Source organism: Eumetopias jubatus, unplaced genomic scaffold, assembly GCF_037043125.1.
Source record: "Eumetopias jubatus isolate StellerSeaLion01/CBP00866 unplaced genomic scaffold, mEumJub1_p1.0 scaffold_1, whole genome shotgun sequence".
Lineage (NCBI taxonomy): Eukaryota > Metazoa > Chordata > Mammalia > Carnivora > Otariidae > Eumetopias > Eumetopias jubatus.
The window spans coordinates 131566246-131585170 of record NW_028274807.1 but is presented as its reverse complement, the minus strand read 5'-3'; the positions used below and the strand labels follow the sequence as shown (position 1 = coordinate 131585170).

Below are 18925 nucleotides of genomic sequence, written 5' to 3'. Positions count from 1 at the left end.
TATTTCTCATTTTACTTTGAAGAAACTGAGGGACAAAGAGTTTAACCAACTTACTAAGGTCAGATAGTTAATAAGGGCATTTCCTCAATTTGAGCCTACAAAATGTGACTCTGTCACTGGTGTCAACAAAAGGTAGATTATGGAAATTTCCTTTGGTGGGAATCGTAAAGCATGGTAGTGGAAAGAAGTATGATGCCAGTGCATTCTAGGAGGAGGGGCTTTTCTTTCTTGCCTTTTGATTCTCTTGGAAGAGAGAAAGCCTGTTTTTACTTCTTCCTTATTAGAAGTAGAAATATGGGATTGGCTTATATATGATCCTAGTTTCTGAATTTATCCATTTAATTGTTTGGAGCAGAATGGAATGGAGTTAGGAAGCATTTCAGAGAGAAGGGAGCCATTGAGATGAACTTTGGGAAATGATTAGTAGGATCTGGTCTGATAGATATTTAGTCAATAATATTTACTGTTATTTGCCAGATCATGAGAATAGAAGAGTGGTTGTTTTGTTTTGTTTTGTTTTAAAGAAATATTTCCAAGAGAGAGGAATGGGGTGGGATAGGTTTTTTTGACCAAGACTAGTTGCCCAAATAAATAGAGAGAGGTGGGAAAACACTGGATGTCTTTAAAGAATGAAAAGATATGAAGGAGAAGATTAGAAAGATAGATGTGGGTAGATCATGAAAGGTATTGAGAACCTGTAGGTGTATTTATATGTCAGCAGGTATCATGGAACCATGATTATCCCTTGAACTCTTAGAGTTAGAGCTCTTCTAATACATCTCCTTTGCTATGGGATTCTGTCCTGCATTACGTGGTATGTACATTTTCTGTATTTTGCCTCCTATCAGATTCTAAGTGTTAAGACAGCAAGGATGTTGCCTCTCCTCATTCTTTATTCCCTGGAGTTCCTTTCTTAGTACCAATATACACAGTGGGAAGACCGTAGGAATGTCTTAAAATGAATTTCTAAAGAAGTCTGAATTCATGTCCCAGCCACTTAGTGTGTGCCATTGAGTTGAGATCCTTAACCTGTTCATTTTAATATCCACATATATAAAATAAGGGTGATAATGATGCCTTTCTGATAAGATGCCGAGGAGATTGAATGGGATAATAACATAAAGCACACAGTGTCTAGCTGGCATTTACTAACATTCAGTAATCATCAGTACTGCACACCTGTCTTAGCTTAGAGAAAGCATTGAACAAATTATCATAATCATTATTTCTTTTTTGTTCAGGAGCATAATCAGTTGTTCATTGTACCATATTTACAAAGGGAAAATTTGGTTTTCTTTAAATCATTCTTTCAGAATGCATCCTGCAACATTATTTGCCATATGGGGACCATTTAAAGTATACATGAATGATAATTTAATTTACACTGTACTTCTGATTTTTTAATACCATATTAAAATTATGTATCTGTGATTTATTTTTTCTAAAAAATCCTATAAATTATTAAACAAAAGACTGCATAGTTGAAAACTGGGCAAAAGATATGAACAGGCAGCTCTTAGAAAAGATGAACCAAATGGCTAGTAAATAGCCACAGGGGGTTCCTAGATATTTGGTCAGAGATTATTGCAGGTGGTTTTGTGAGGGTGTTTTGGATGAAATTAATATTTACATGGGCAGAAGTAGATTGGCTCTCATAATGTGGGTGGGCCTCATCTAATCGGTTGAAGGCCTGAATAGAACAAAAGGCTAACCTTACCCCTAGCAAAAGGAATTCTACAGCAGACTGACTTGGACTTCATCTACATCCTCTCTTTCTAATGGCCTTCAGGCCATATTATCATTGGCTTCTCCTATCTGACAGCCTTTGAAATAGAACATTGGCTCTCCCTGGATCTCCAGCCTGCCTTCCTATTCACCCTGCAGGTTGAACTTGCCAGGTCTGTATAATAAAACTCTCTTTCTTCTACTTTTTCTCTAAAATCTTCTATTGGTTTGTTTCTCTGGAGAACTCTGACTAATAGAACAGATGAAAGGATTTTCAATCAAGAAGTAGTCAGAGAGATGCTAATTAAAACCACAAGGAGATACCACTTCATACCATTCGGATTGGGGCAGGGGAGAGGCTCATATTAAGAGCTAGCAGGGATGTAGAGAAATAGGAACTGTCCCATACCAACACTAAATTGGTATAGCCGCTTCAGGTAGAAGTTTGACAGTATTTTTTTAGAGTTAAAGATAGGCAAACAATTTGATCTAGCAATTTTACTTCTAGATTAAAATTACTAGATTCATCAAAATAAGATTGCATTAAATGTTAAGGTATGATATCTTAAAATTTAGTTTTGTGTTAACATGATTCTCATGAAAATTCTTTCATGATCCATTTTTATATTTGGTTGCTTATTTAACTATAGATATACGTATGTGGCTTGCCTGTGGGCTCACAATTGCTGTTTTGCATAGACTTCCACAGGGTACTCAATAAAATAATTTTTTTTTTAAAAGATTTTGTTTATTTGTTTGACAGAGAGACACAGTGAGAGAGGGAACACAAGCAGGGGGAGAGGGAGAGGGAGAAGCAGGCTTCCTGCTGAGCAGGGAGCCTGATGCGGGGCTCGATCCCAGGACCCTGGGACCATGACCTGAGCTGAAGGCAGCTGCTTAATGACTGAGCCACCCAGGCGCCCCCTCAATAAAATAATTTTTGGAAATGAGATGGTTTAAAGAACTATATCAGGAATTTCAGTCACTATGCCCATTCTGAAATTCTAGTAGTAACTAAAAAATATAGATTAATTTTCATACATTTTTTGGGTGTTAACACTTTTCTGTCAGTAAATTGCTAGAATGATTTTGTAAAGAATAATCATGCTGTTCCAAGAGGGTGTCTGTGACATATAAATATAATCCACATCGTACTAGAAGGCCAAGTATTAGTTTCTCAAATATGGGAAAGAGAAAAGATCATACCAACATATTTGTGTAATTATGTAAGTTTACTGTTTTGACCATTTATGTTCACTTATACTTAAATTACAAGTGGACTTTCTTAAATATTTAGTAAAAACTTAGAGCTTCATACTGCCTGGACAAAATCTTCCTATGGCATTAAAAATAACTGGCCATCTTAATCTTTTACTTGATTTTTCTAGGATTTAAAATCCTAGATATTTAAAATATTATTGAATGGAGCGCTGGGTGTTATATGCAAACAATGAATCATGGAACACTACATCAAAAACTAATGATGTAATGTATGGTGATTAACATAACATAAAATTAAAATAAATATTGTATATATGGTTTTTAAAGTTATAAGAACTTTTTTTTGTTTTTGCTAAGGAAGACTTTGTAAAAATGTACTTAAGTGAAAGTGAGGGTATTTGGACTTGGGTGGGGGGAGATTATTACCTGGTTTCAAAAACCTCTATAGGAAAAAATTACCTTATGATAATGTCACCTGAAGTGCTTGATCCTGTTTACAGTTCCATTAGAAATTAAGATAAAATTTCCAGGCCCTAAACAGTTTTTAGAGCTTCGTATCTCTATTTATTTAACTCAATATAATTCCAAATGACTATATCATGTTTTGTAAATGGGTAAAGGGTGGCATGAAGTTTGTAATCTACCTTTTAAGTGTTTGCTGAGGTTTAGGCATACATTACCAAAATTTTAGAAATTATGCAATGTTTTCATTTAAATCAGTGTGGTAAGAAATCTATATATCTGATTTAATGTACTTATCTTTTAAACATTTATTGTGATATTCAGTGAAATTTTGCAGAAAGTGTGCTGTCTTCTGCTGAAGTATATACACAGGAAAAAGTATGTATATTTGCCAGTAAAAGTGGCAGTTGGAATAGAGTTTGTGTAGCCTCTCTGTTGTGCCTGTGTATACCCACATTACTATTTGTGTATTTATTGTTTTGTTAATTGCTCTCTTTTATCAACCCGTTCAGGTCTTCACTTGTTCTACATGGCATTCATGGACTTATTCTGGTTTTTCAGTATGCATTGATGTCTTGAAAAATTCTTCAGTAGTAGCCATAGAACCCTTATGCTTTATGACATCAGGATATCATGTGAACACTGTATCATCTTGTTTTTTATACTTAACCCTTTTTTCTTTATCCATCTTTCATTTTAGCAGTGCTTGAAACTTACTTTCTTGTAAAAATGAAATGTAGACAGTTTTATTCTCATTTTGAGGGCCCATAATGTTTACATCTTTAAGCTATACATATGTATCTTTTTTTTGTTTTGTTTTGTTTTGCATGAACATCGTAGTTTTGGTGTTAGAAAATATACAGACAGAAGTTATATATATCACAAGTATCTTTTGGGTAAAGATGAAACTATTACAATCAACATGAATAGCAAAGACTCAGAGAATCTCTCAAGTCCTGTTACTTTCCAGTGAAGCTCAAATTCATTATTTACAGTAGGTTACTAATTTAGGTGACTGTCATTTTCTTTATCAATTATAGAAAAATCTGTATATATGTCATCAAGTTGGAAAATTGGAGTTTTTCTTGTCTCTATAAATAATGATGATTTTCTGTTATAATTGAAACATTTTTACATTCATACTGAGGCTTCTTGTTTCATATGTTCAAATATATAGGAGCTGCTACTTACCATGAGCAAATAAGCTAGTCATTTTTGAAGTCACTAATCAGTTAAATTGGTGTTTTTCACATGGAGTATAACATGTCTTCACATTATGCATTATTTTTTTAAAATTTAAGGTCACATCAGAGCTTACCATACCCCAGATTCTTATGCAGTATCATGAATATTTATTAACATTTTATTTACAATATGAGAATGAAACTTATATATTTGAATAAGAATGGTCTCAACAAGTTAACAAAGTTCAATTTTCTTTGTTTTTTGTTTTTTTTTTTTCTTTTTTGTAAATGCACCTATTTTCCTTAGTGGTAAAGATAATATCACTGTAAGAATAGTCATGTACTCTATCTCCATTCAGATAGGGTCCTCAGTGGCTCTTAGATTTTTGTTGGGGTGTCTCATTTTTCTGCATTTGGTAGGGGATGATTTCCATTAAGAAATTGGTTTGTTCATTTTTTTATTATTATATTTCTTTGCAGTTACTTAGGGAAATTGAAAGACAGGTTGCTGTGGGGCCGGGTACTTTGAGTAGTATTATCTTGGTCTTTCCCATCAGTGATTACTAGATTTCAGCTCTGGAAAAACAACTCTCTCCTGCTTTGGGGTGAGTTTTTTTGGGATCTTACTCTCAGAGTTTTGATCTCATTTAATCCTGGGACTCCTATAATGAGCATACCACATATTTTCCCATAGATACTCATCTTCATTTATCTATTGGTAGGGTTGTTAGATAAAGTTCAGGATGCACAATTAAATTTGAATTCCAGGTAAATTGTGAATACTTTTTAGTATAAGTATGTTATAGATACTACTTTTATTGTTTTTCTGAAATTCAGATTTGACTGGGCATCTGTATTTTTTACTTTATTTCAATAATTAATGATTTCAATTAATTAACTAATGTTAAGTCTGGCCATCTATTTCCTGGGCTCTTTCCTCACTCAGCTTTGAGCTCCTTGTGTGAAGAGGGCTGGATGTACCTTAATTCATCTATACCTAGTTTTCCTATCTCGTGGTAGTCTGGTGATTTTTACCAACTGAAAGAATAAAATCTCTAATCAGCCATAATGTTTCTTTATCTGAGTATTTATAAAGCAACTGTGTTTGATGGAGTTTGCCCTTTTATGTGAGTTAAGTTCATTGAAAATAATCATGTTTCAGTGAAATGTTGCAGATCTTAATATTAATTAAAAAAATTTCATCTCCCTTTCTCTTTACTTCTCATCATCTCTTTTTCCCTTCTCTTTCCAGCTCTTACTATAATTAGCTAGCATTAACAGCAAATGTTTACTTTAGTTAAATTATTCAGAACATTTATTTTACTTGTCAAAGGTTAGATCAGGTTGTTGTTTGAACTGGTAATTAAATGCAGCCTAATATGCTCTCGTATTTATATGCAATATAAGCCTGGTTCCTCATCATTCTGTATAATTTTGATGTTCAAGACTGACATTTCAAAAAGGTTTTGTCTTTTCAAATATTGCTCATTCTTCTTGACTACCTAATTGTTTGTTATAGTTACCTTGATTTTATGAAAACCTGACTGAGTAGTTTAAAGGCTTGAGGTGTTCTCTATATAAAATAGGGACAGTCACAATTGGAAGTATTTTGGTATGGCTGTATAATAACAAAAGATTTGGTCATTAGGCGGAGCTACTTTCCCAGTCTTTGCGTCTTGAGCATCTGTTCTAGAGAACTCTGAAACCAAATAAGGATATACTGTGGAGAGCTTTTTGTTAGACCACTTTGACTTTTTATAATGCTCAGTTTTCTCTCGATTTATATAGTCACAACTGCCACTTTCCGTTACTCTATAGCATTTGAATATTTGAAAGGCCAAATATATTCTTATTTTGTAATATATATATTTAAGCCTACCTGTGTACATTTCATATATTCTACTTATTTCTGAATATATATATTATATATATATATTATATATATATAATATATATATAGTTTATGAATCTAGTTTATTTCTATAGTGGATCGTTTGCCCTAAACATCTTGTTCTGGTAGCCTGGAAACTATAAGAATTAAGTCTTATAATTTTAATTTTCTTTTGATCATTGTTCTTAGGATGGTAGATCCTTATGTATTCCTATACCTGTTTAATTGGCAACACTTAGATAGTACAATTGTGTGGTTGGTAAAAGTGAATTAGGTTTTCAAGATTTTACCAATGAGTGATAGTTAATATTGAATGACATGTATTAAGACAAATGCTTTTATATATAATTTATTTGGCATTGTAAATGCATTTATCTTGTGAGAAACAGACCCCCTGTTGTCAGATGAAGTATTCTGGAAAGGTTTGGAGTAAATAAATAATAAAACTACTTTGATACACAATCTAACCAATATTAAATATTAAGACTTTCAGATGATTGATTTTAATACTTAATTAACTTATTCAGAGTTCAATGTACCCTCTTGCATTAAAGATTGACGGAATTTAAAAATAGAACTTTATTCTTTCTTTCTTTGCTTTACTTCTTTCTTCACTTTTTCTTTCATTCTTTCTTCCTTCCTCCTTTCCTACCTCCTTCTCTCCCTTATGAGGAAGACTTTAAAACATCATTATTCCCAAACATCAAATTTACCTCTAGCTGCCAATATTTTTGAATAAAAGAGGTTTTTTTAATAGTTAATTCTATAGATAATGTTCAGTTACTCTGTCTCTTAATTATGAAAATACAGCTTCTATCAAAGTTTGTTGCTTTTATAGCCAAGATGTCATGTTTTAGGTTATATACCCATCATGGTAAATGCATGCTATCTGTGACAGATACTTATTCATACCATATCCTCTCTCCCTTTGATAACTGTGCTCTGGAAATAGTTCATTTAAGCTCTTTGATATGCTTTTCTTATAGGAGATATCTTTATGTAAAGTAATATTACTCTGTCATTTCAGTGTTTGACTTTTAAGTTTACCATCAGTCAAGAATTTAAATGAATGAAGTATGCGTATATGAGCTTTTCTGAATATGGATGTCTTTAGAACACACAATTCAGAATGCTAATTCTCTGCCTATGTATTAGAAGCTGTGAAAGAATGAATACACATTGAAAATACATAGAACTTCAGATTCAGAGGGTATAAATTATTTCTCTAAAGGCTTTTTTGTTCATGTGGTACCATTTTAAAAGAAAAAAAAGTTATTGAACTGACCTGTCCTTTTGTCTGTATCATGCTAATTTGAGATTTTCACTTGAGACTGCTTGTATTGCTTCAGTTGACATGGAAAATAATATTGTTTTGAAATTTTATTAAATATACTTTAAAACTGTTGTCTAAGCTTTAGTGCTAAACTCTTACCCTCTCATTAAATATTAACTATTTTCATAAGACTTACCTTCTTTCAGGCAGATCACTTTTATCCTGAGATTTAATATTGCAAGAACCAGATTTATAAAGCCAATATAACTGTCCTTAAGATTAGTCTTGGATTTTAAATGGCAGTTTCAGCCTAAAGTATCAATTCCTGTGACCAGGATGGCAGTAAACCATACTGTACAACCAGTTTTGAGTTTTGTGAATTTTGAGTTTATGTGAAGCAGGAAATTTAACTGTTATTTATGGTAATGTAGCAAAGAAGGGATATCTCCTTTCTCAAATCTTGGAAGGTATATTGCTGTGTGTTCTGAATTAGAAAATATAAGATTGCCTTCAGTTTTAAAAATTCTGAGGGTTTTGTCAGGGAAATTCTCAAGACAGGTTGACATTATTTAAGAAAACTGAAATCCATCAATTATGAACTTTAGTAGTCCTTTACGCTAAGGTATTTATTTTTGGTCATTATATATTTTTCTCTCTACCTGCCTTTTATATAGAGAAGATTAAGTCATATCAAATACAGAAGTCTGGGTTTGTAATACAAATACAAGATGTAATGGTACATTGTGCCTTTCAAAATGTTTATGCCATTTTGACTTTTAATAATGATTATCTTAAAATTTTAGGTTAAAAAAATTTCCCTTAATTCTTTATTTGAATTTTTTTCAAATATTTTCTTACGGTCTTTTTCAAATATTTTCTTACGATTATTCATAATAGCGGTTAAAATGAATATAGACACATTTGTTTAAAAACCTTTGATATTCTTCTTTGTAGTAGTCAAATATTTTTACTCTTGGTCTTATCACAAAACACAAATTGGAAAATTTTTAAGAGAATTAATTCACATTTAAAAGCAACACTATATTGTGGTTTTATAAGGTAATCACAATAGCAGTAGCCAACTTGCAATTAAATATTTTTTTATTCTAGAAAGCTAAAATAGCCTTTGTATTTAAAACCAAACAACAAAAAACAAAGCAGCACCTGCTTAATATAAAGTTACTTTTGAACAAGATTATTATTTGAATCCATAATTAAAAGTAAGAACATCATGTAAACTTTTTCTTCAACAGATTTCTTGAAAATAACTCATTATTACTATTCAGCCAGCTTGCTTTATTTGAATATAAAAGAATTTTAGTGATTCAGTTTCAATCTATAGGCATAATAAATTAGAATATAGTTGATGCCCAATTGTACAGACTAGTTGTAGTAAATTTTATATGTTGGTTATTGATCATAACCATAGATGTTGGTTTCTAAAGAATTATTATTATTTTTTTTAATTTTATTTATTTCAGAGAGAGAGAGAATGAGAGAAAGCACGAGAGGGAAGGGGGTCAGAGGGAGAAGCAGACTCCCTGCTGAGCAGGGAGCCTGATGTGGGACTCGATCCTGGGACTCCAGGATCATGACCTGAGCCGAAGGCAGTCGCTTAACCAACTGAGCCACCCAGGCGCCCAAGAATTATTATTAAAGCTAAAATCAGTGACTGACTTCTTGAACCTAACTTTCTCGAAGGAGTCAAAAAGACCTTAAGTATCTTTGAAAATCTTGAGTGAATATATGAACATCATCATGTTGTAGAGTATCTTATTTTAGCTAGAAAGGTGTATTTTTTGTTTTAATGTTTCTTTTTAAACATATACTTTGATATCAGTTGGTAGTTACTTGTTTATCTCTCATAAAGTTTAAAGTACATAAAATTCCCTTATTTGTATATTTTAGGTATGTGAAGTGTATAACAGCTAAAGTGTACTATAAAAATAAAAAATTAAGGTAATGATATGAAAACATGTCTAGGATATTAAAGAAATTTTATGGAAATCTGGCTGTCAACTTGGAATATGAATTTTCAAATGTTTTCTCTCATATTTTCAAAAGTATAACAAAATGTATGGAGAATATGAATCTTAACATTAAAATAGTTGTCCATGGGCCAAATACAATTTTGAAATGTGTTTAATCTATTCCACACAATTTTTTTTTAGTTCGAGTTATTTGCCAACACTTTAAAGAGATTTCACGTAAAATTCTGGATTTCTAGTTTGTCTTGAATAAGCCGAAACAGAGTAAAGGGTGTTTCAGTCATTCACAGACCCCATCCTCTTGTACCCCTTTGCTTTATACCTTGCCTGTTTGTCTCATTGACTTACTGAGAGCCAAATATAGTGCCGGAGTAAAGAATGTGAGCTCTAGAGCTAGACAAGATAGTTTTCTGGCTTCAGTACTTACTACTGGTGTGACTGTAGACAAATTAATCTCTCTGTACCTTAGTTTTCTCTGTGGTAAAATGAAAATGATGAGAAAGGTATGTCAGGAGGGCTGTTGGGAGGATGAAATGATGAATATTCATGAAGCATTTAGAGTGGATTTGACTTATATTCATTGCTCAGTCTACATTCATTTCGATTAATAATGCTTTTTGCTTGACCCCGTTAGGCATTTGAGCTTTGATGGTCCTTAACTTCTCCATAGCAGAGGACTTTATTTCTTAATCTGTTTATTCATTTAATCAAAATTAATCAGATTGTTTTATAATACATGTAACTGATCATTTACTTTTTGCTCTCCTCTACTAGACTGTATTCCTCAGAATTCCTTCAGTATTGTAAGTGCTAAATATCTGCACACGTAAGCAGCAAATAACTGATAGTTGTTTGGATTTATGGATTTAGGATTTGATTTATGGCTTTAGAAATTCCTACTGTATGTTGGCAATGAAAGTTTTCTGCTTTCTGTAGTGTTGGTTTTGCTTACCTTTTTGCTTTTGTTTTAGCCACAGTCTAAGGTGGAAAGGATTTTTTACCATCTGACTGTGAGTGCGAGTGGGTGAGAGTTGGAGAGTTCTGGTAAAACTCAGAAAATGTACAAGAGTATTTTACAAAGTGAGAGTTTTAGGGAGAAACTAAGCAGGATAGAGGAGCATGTTGTGTTGGGAAGAGGCTAGTCAAGGATTTGTCTATTCATTGGCTTCTCTGGAACCTTTTCTCCATAAGTGGAGTCCATATCCTGTAAAATTATGTACTCGTTTTCGTTGGGCTTCCTTTTCCAATTTATCATTCCTCATTGACTCTTCCTATATCATGTCTCTCCCTTCTCTTGAAACTTAAAATTTCATGTGTTACATTATTTTCGATGAAAATTAGTGAGCCTAGTTTATTTTTTTGGAAGATTCTGATTTGGGAAGGTTATATGCAGTTTATAAACAAAGAAAATTTATAAGTAGTTAGTGTAGCTTAAAAGTTCAATAAAAATTAATTAAAAACATCTTTGTTTAAATTGAATCATTTATAGAAATCAGAACCTAGGAGAAAAACCTTCAAAATGAATTAAAAAATAGGTGGTTATTTATATAATCTTGCCTTTGTAAGCATAATAATACTAGAGGTAGAAGCCATAAAAGAGATATAGATATATTTGGGTGCACAGAAATGAAAAATTACTTATGTCACAAAAACACCTTGTTATTTGAAGACAGACACACTCTGAGAAAAATATCTGTATCACATGACAAAGGTTTAATATTCTTAAGATCTAAAGAATGCTTACAAATTATGAAGATAATCATAATAAGAAACTCCATCCACACAAGATAATAAATAAATTTCAGAGAAAATGTATGAATCTTCAGTAATCTCACTAGTTATCAAGCCAATGCAATATAAGATTTGACTATCACACTGGTCGATAAAATGAATTACCCATTCCCATTGTTAATGAGGGTGCAGGGGAATGAATTGTTCTATGTACGAATCTTTCTAGAGCATAATATGCCAAAACTTATCATAGAGTCTTATTTTTTTAAACACATATTTGGTCCAGCAGTGACATAAGAATTTATCTTAAGGAAATAATCATAGGTTGGCATAGAGATACTACTAAGATATTCATTGTGAAATTGTTTATAGTGTTGAACAGCTGAAAGCATTCTATCTGTTCACTAATAGGGAATTGGTTACATAAATTGGTATAGTTATTTAATGGAATACTAGTGGTCCATTTGAAGTGATAATATGGTCTTTTTTATGGGTTGGAAAATCCCCACAATAATCTATATAATCAGTATATTTAGTATGTTAGATCACATTAAAATATATAGTTTAGAAGTTTTTTTTTTAAAGATTTTATTTATTTATTTCAGAGAGAGAGAGAATGAGAGATAGAAAGCACGAGAGGGAAGAGGGTCAGAGGGAGAAGCAGACTCCCTGCTGAGCAGGAAGCCCGATATGGGACTCGATCCCGGGACTCCAGGATCATGACCTGAGCCAAAGGCAGTCGCTTAACCAACTGAGCCACCCAGGCACCCTAAAAATATATATTTTAAATGCCAGAACAGAAACAGGAAGGATATGTATAATAAAATGAAATGTTAACAGGGCTACTATTTTTAGCTAACACAATTATGAGTGATTTTAGTTTGCTATATTTTTTATATTTTGAAATTTTCTATTGTAAATGGGTATTGTTTTGACAATGAAATAAGAAGATGCTATAACTGGGACTGTAATTTAACTTACAATTCAACTTTCTGTGCAGAGGTTTATTGAAAATACATGTGATTGAACATTGCGGTAAAGGTTACCAGTGAAGTTCAAATTTGGGGAGAGTTTTTGACATGGAAATTTTGTGCCACTTTTTGCTTCTTTGCATATGCCTGCCAGTGTGTTGTAACAGCCCCTGAAGCCTGAGGAAAACTTGTTAATGTCTGTAATGCTCATTTAATCATTTCAATCTTGTATTTATCCCTAGTCATAGCAGAAAGAAAAAATATCATTTCTCTGTCTCTCTCTCTCTCTCTGTCTCTCTCTCTCTCTTTTTTTTTTTTAAATCTCCCAGGTAGTCACTTTGGTGACATTGTCCAGTTCTCATAATGTATCATTCCTTATCTGAAACTAGACACCCTCTGCAGCCAGAAGAACAAGAAGTGGGCATCGATCCCTTGTCAAGTTACTCAAACAAGACTGGAGGTGAGTTTTGTATGCAGATACATTCTGTGGTTAATGGAAAACCTAGCAGAGAGCCTCTAGTTAGCTCTGCCTGCCTTCTGTATGTAGTTCTTTTCATGAAGCAGAGCAGGGTATCTTGAAGCACACTTCCCTGGATAGGTAGAGAGCACTCTGACACTAATGAATACCACACAACGTCAACTTTCAATTATAGACAGAAGCATTAGCCAAATGTTTAATGCACTGTCATTCTTTAAAAAAAAAGATAAACAATTACTTCAACATAGGGATGTTGAAATACAAATGGCCTTTGTCAAACATCCTTTAAAGAAGTCTTAAGCTTCTGGTGTTGATTTTGCAGGGAATTTTTGCCTTTAAAAGTAAGTTGACATTATTCCAGGATAAAAGACTTGCCTCTTTCTCTCTTCTCTCTCTCTCTTTTAAACTAATTGAAATTTGTGTCTTACTTTTCAAGATCTATACATTGAAATTGTTGAAAGAATAAAAGAGACTGTTAAAATGTAAACTGCATTCAGGGTCTACCTTATAAAAATTTATCAAATGTGTATGTTTCAGAACTCTGTTTTGTTTTCTCCATATTGGTAATAATATAGTATCTTGAAAAAGGAAGCAGTCAATTTGTGCAAATTCTTAAAGCCTTATCTTTATTTTTAGTTGATTCATTGACTCAGGTTACTACTTGTAATTTTTTGCTCATGAAATATATACATCAGGATTATGAGCTGTTTTTTAAAAAAAATCACAGTCAAAGTGATTCACATAGATTTTGTTTACTTCAGATACAAATTGTTTTTTCTATATTGGTAGAAAGGTCTGCTATTAACTTGTGTTTTGGGAATTTAAAAAAAATGATTCCTTAAAGTGGTTATTTCTTTAGTGCACAAAGCTTGACTTTATGGAGTGTGTTCATGGTTTTTGTGCATCTTTACTTCCTTCTACATCATACAAATGCCATTGTTGTTTTCAATGAAAATAGTATAATTTGGGGGCACCTGGTGGTTCAGTCAGTTAAGTGTCTGCTTTCGGCTCAAATCATGATCTCAGGATCCTGGGATTGAGCCCCGCCTCTGGCTCCTTGCTCAGTAGGTAGCCTGCTTCTCTCTCCGCCTGCCACTCCCCCTGCTTGTGTGCTCTCTTGGGTGCTTGCGCTCACGCTCTCTCATCCTCCCTCCTTCTCTCAAATAAAACGTTTAAAAAGAGTATAACTTGCCCTACAACTTATTTTTGTGATTTTATTTTTTATTTTTATTTGTGTGTTTATTGAAAAGGTCTCAAAAAGACTGTTCAAGGTTTTAATATGAAAAAAATTGTTAGTATCCCATTTTAGTTTCAGCATCTTAAAAATTTCAGTGGTGAGAATACTACATCTTCTAGTGATGTTTTTTAAATGTAATATCTGTAAGAAGCTCTAATAATTAAATAAGTCAAATTATTTCACAAGCTTTTCTGTAAGTGGGTATTTGTAAGTATATAAAATAATTTCACCAAAATTATCTGATTTATGTGCTTATTTTAGAGCACAGTTTTTTTTTTTCTTTTTAAGTACGTATTTTTTCTGGTCTAGTTCATTAAGTATTGGGTTCTATTTTTTTATTTTAACTGGTTAAAAAACATTTTAAATTAATTTTATCCTTTACTGTTTGCAGGAATGAGTAGTTACCTTTACTGAAAAGGCTTTTCGTTTATATCCTAGCCTAACATTTCTATGACATACAAAGTTATTAGGACTGAATTGATGTTTAAAAGTGCCATTAATTCATTTACCCCAAATGTTCATTAACAATGTAAATGTATGCTGATGTTCTATGAGACAAGGAAGTGACTAATGACTCTTCCAACTAACAACACTTAAAATGAATAGAAACTTTAGATAGCTAATCTTGAAGTAATCAAGACCCTCATTCAGCTTGGCATCTCTGTATGCTCTAAAACAGCTGTCAACTGTTAAAAATATATACAAAACACACATACGCACACGCACATGCAGAAAGAATGATATGTAAATATCTAGCTCTTGAAAGCCATGAAGGTTACTAACCATAGTGGGTTTTGTGCATTGTATATGTAAATATTTTATATGAAGCATCTATTTCATCTTCTTAGATTTCCTTTTAGCAGAAAAACATGTGTTGCATTTTAATAGGGTTGTCATATTTATTTGAAGAATCATCACCTTTCTAGTGTGTTTGTTTATTTTAATATATGTATTTCATGGGGCTCTCCACATATTTGAAGCCTTTTACACATTTTTCCCACCAGGGAATTTATGGCAAATGGATGCCTCATTTTATAAGTAGTCAAACACTGGACTTAATCAGTGGTTTCTCTATGTAGAAGTTATGTTTTTATGGTTTTGTTATTAATTCCTGTTAAAGATTCCATAAATAAACAATAAGTCTTCAGTTTCTCAAAATTGAATTTTAACGTTAATAAAGAAACAGTACATTATTGAGTTAAATGATTCTGAGTATTCTGTAAAGCATTAGAAAAATAGCCACATCATAGGAATAATAAAGAGAAAGCTGCTGCTTATTGGTTTATTTTCATGGGTGGTGGCGGAAGGTCGGCAAGAACAGAAAAAAACTGTTTGAATATATACATGCAGAATTTTCCTTGTGAATCAAACATTTAACTGCTTGAATTTTTTTTTTAAATGGAGAATAGCATAGAAATTATGACATATTTCTCTGTGTCCTATTTGGTCACATACATAGTTTACTACTTTTAAATTCCAAGATCTTTGATCAAGGGGTATCAATTAGAAATTGGCAAGTTACCTGTAATTCAGTTGAAACCATAAAAAAATCCCCAAATGTTTGTTCAACTATTCATGATTATTCATTTGGAGGAAAAGAACATTTTCCTCTATTAAGTCTCTTTGGAGAATAGCACTTTGTTACATATTGCCAGAGTTTTTAGCTTCAATTTTATATGCCCTCTTACTTACAGCTTTTATAGTATTCAGATAATTACTTAATGTAATGCTTTTTATATAATATCTGTTTCAAAGCTTTCTTTCAATCTTCAGGGATAAAATATTTAGTAATCTACTTAAAAAAAATCCAAGACATTCAGAATATCCTGCCTACTCCATTTTTGACTCTTGTAATTTTGTTTTTGTCCCCAGTCTTCCTTTCTTTCTGTTGTAATATCATAGAATTTTAGAACTAGAAGGGCGTGCCTGGCTTTATTGCTGAACAAATTGGTATTAATTAAAATAGTTCACTGAAGTTGATATAATAAAATGGTGCTCTCCTATTATGATCTTTAATATTGTTTTCCATATAGCAGAATTATATTTAGATTTGAGTAAAAGATGAATTTGTTTTGGAAAGATATCTGACAAAAGTATAGGATGCTGTCTAAGTCATCTTACTTTAAACCCTGCCCTTGCTCTAATTATAATTAGAGGGAATCATCATAAGGAGGAAAAAAAAATCTTCCTTTCCTGGCTTAAAACTTTTCAGTGGTTTTCCATTGTGCTGATAGTAAAATCCAAACTCTTGACCATGATGTTCGCTGTCTCGTCTGTCTGGCCATGGTCAGATGTGCTAAACCAGTTTTAAACTCTGGACCTTCCCACAGGCCATTGTTCTCTGACATTATTCTTGATTCCTTCACAGCACTCATTCTTAAATGTAATTCTGCATTCATTTGTTTGTTTGTCTCCTTGTCTAATGTGAAAGCATTATGAGGGCAGGAACTATTGGTGTATCTGTTGGCCCACGGACACCATTGAATTAATAACAGATAAATGAATTGTGTTTTACCAGTTTGAATTCCTTCACTTACATTAATCAGTAATTACTTCATGTATCTTTTTTCCATCTACCTTTTTCCTTTCTGTCCTAAGTTGTAATGTATGAAATCTGTTTTATCCTCTCATTGTTTTAGTACTTTAATTTTTGTTCTTTCAGGGCTTCAAAAGTCAATATAATCTCCTCTCCTCTTTTGGTCTCATTGACCTCTCCCTTCTTTGAAATCCCTCTTAAAATTCACTTTTTCCATGTTTTCTTTGATTTTTGACCCAAGTCAGAATTTCCCTAAGAACCAACAGAAGAGAATATTCCGACAGATAAAGATCAAGCTGTGATATCCTTATTAACCCATACCAAAAATTACTTAGCAAGGGAAAGCTAAGGAAATAAATGATTACTTGTCCAAGATATTTATGGCCACAATATGGGAGCATAGACTAAAGTATGCCTACATTTAATATACATGCTTCATATATGTAGCTTCTAGTGAAAAATCTACAAAAATACATTCTTAATTTTTGATTTCTATAACTTAGTGTAATTTATAGAAGTATTATTTATTGTACATATGAATGTTGCTATTGTGCATATAGATTGTTGTGGAATCTTGTCATTCAATAAATATTTGAGTGCCTTCTATGTACCGGGCGTTGTTTGGAATGTTTGGAGTGCTGGAAATAAAACATTGAAAAAGATAAACATAATTCTGAATGCCAGTTGTAATGGTTAATAGCCAGGATTTGGGGGACCAGAAAAATAAAAGTAAATGGCCAGTTAAGATGAAGAATGGTTAAGTACTTTCCTAAAGTAACTAGTAGTATGCTCAGATAGTATGTTTTTGGGGAATTTAACTTAAATTTGTGGTAGTGGTGTGTCAAGGAAGGTGTGATACCTGTTTGAGCCACAACCCAAAGGATGAATAGCTGTTAGCCAGTGATTGAGTGAGTAAAGAGTATGTGCTATGAGCTTGCCTGCTGCCTTCTTCAGTGTGGTTGGAGGCTAACATTCAAAGGAGGTATGGACACAAATGAGACTGAAGACCAGGGTCATGAAGCCACTTGATACTAAGAACAGTAGGTAGTCTAGTGAAGGAATCTTACTGCCAGAATTACATTTTAGAAAGATTATTATGGTTACAGTTAAGAAGCCATTGCAGTATTCTGGGTAAGAAATCATAGTGGCCTATACTAGGAAAGTGTAGAAGCAGAAATGCAGAGAAGTGGAAACATTTAAGAGATATTTAGTAGGTAGAATTGACAGCACTTGATATTTGGATATAAGGAAGTGATAAGGGTGAGAAGTTTGAAGTGGCATTCAGTTTTCTGAGTTGACCAGTTAGGTCTGTGACAATGCCTGTATTGAGATAGGGTGCTCTGTAAGGAGAAACTTTTTGTGGTGCAGGTGGGACGGGGGTGGCAGAGAAGATTGTAAGTTCAGTTTCAGATGTGAGTTAGAAATGCCTTATGACATTCAAATGAGAACATCCTAAAGATTTTGATGTATGGGTCTAAAACCTAGTGTACAGGTTGGTGCTGGAGATAAAGATTTGTCAGCTTAAGTATGGTAACAAAAACAATGTGAATGATTGTGATCACCCAATAACAGCACCTGGTGTGAGAAGATGGCCTAGCAGCAGTCTTAAGGAAAGCCAATTTAAAGACCTTGTAGCAGGGACTCCTGGGAGGCTCAGTCAGTTAAGTGTCTGCCTTTGGCTCAGGTTGTGATCCCAGGGTCCTGGGATCGAGTCCCATGTTGGGCTCCTTGCTCAGTGTGGAGCTTGCTTCTCTCTCTGCCTGCTGCTCCCCCTGCTTGTGCTCTCTCTCTCTCCAACAAATAAATACAATCCTTTTTAAAAAAAAATAAAGACCTTGGGGCACCTGGGTGGCTCAGTTGGTTAAGCGACTGCCTTCGGCTCAGGTCATGATCCTGGAGTCCCGGGATCGAGTCCCACATCGGGCTCCCTGCTCAGCAGGGAGTCTGCTTCTCCCTCTGACCCTCTTCCCTCTCGTGCTCTCTCTCTCTCATTCTCTCTCTGAAATAAATAAATAAAATCTTAAAAAAAAAATAAAGACCTTGTAGCAGAGGAGGATACTGTAAAGGGGACTAAGAGAGAGTGTCTAGAGAAGTAGAAGGAAAACTAGGAGTGTGGAGTGAAAGAACCCAAGGTGTTAAGGAGAAAAACAAAAGTGCCCAAGGTTAGCTAAAGGTTTAAGCAAATAGAAGTCTGCACAGGAGAGAGGCATTGTAACTATTGACAAACA

At 33.3% G+C, this 18925-nt stretch overlaps 1 protein-coding gene across 7 annotated transcripts in view; it reads left to right on the top strand.

Moving 5' to 3' along the window:
- The window catches only part of TBC1D5 (TBC1 domain family member 5), a 570230-nt gene that overhangs the window by 199571 nt on the left and 351734 nt on the right, over positions 1 to 18925 (top strand). For all 7 annotated transcript variants that reach the window (XM_028099038.2, XM_028099036.2, XM_088026316.1 and 4 more), the window contains one exon: positions 12776 to 12906. In XM_028099038.2, coding sequence (XP_027954839.1) covers positions 12810 to 12906 — 97 coding nt within the window. In that variant the 5' untranslated portion in view covers positions 12776 to 12809. The remainder of the gene's footprint in view (positions 1 to 12775; positions 12907 to 18925) is intronic.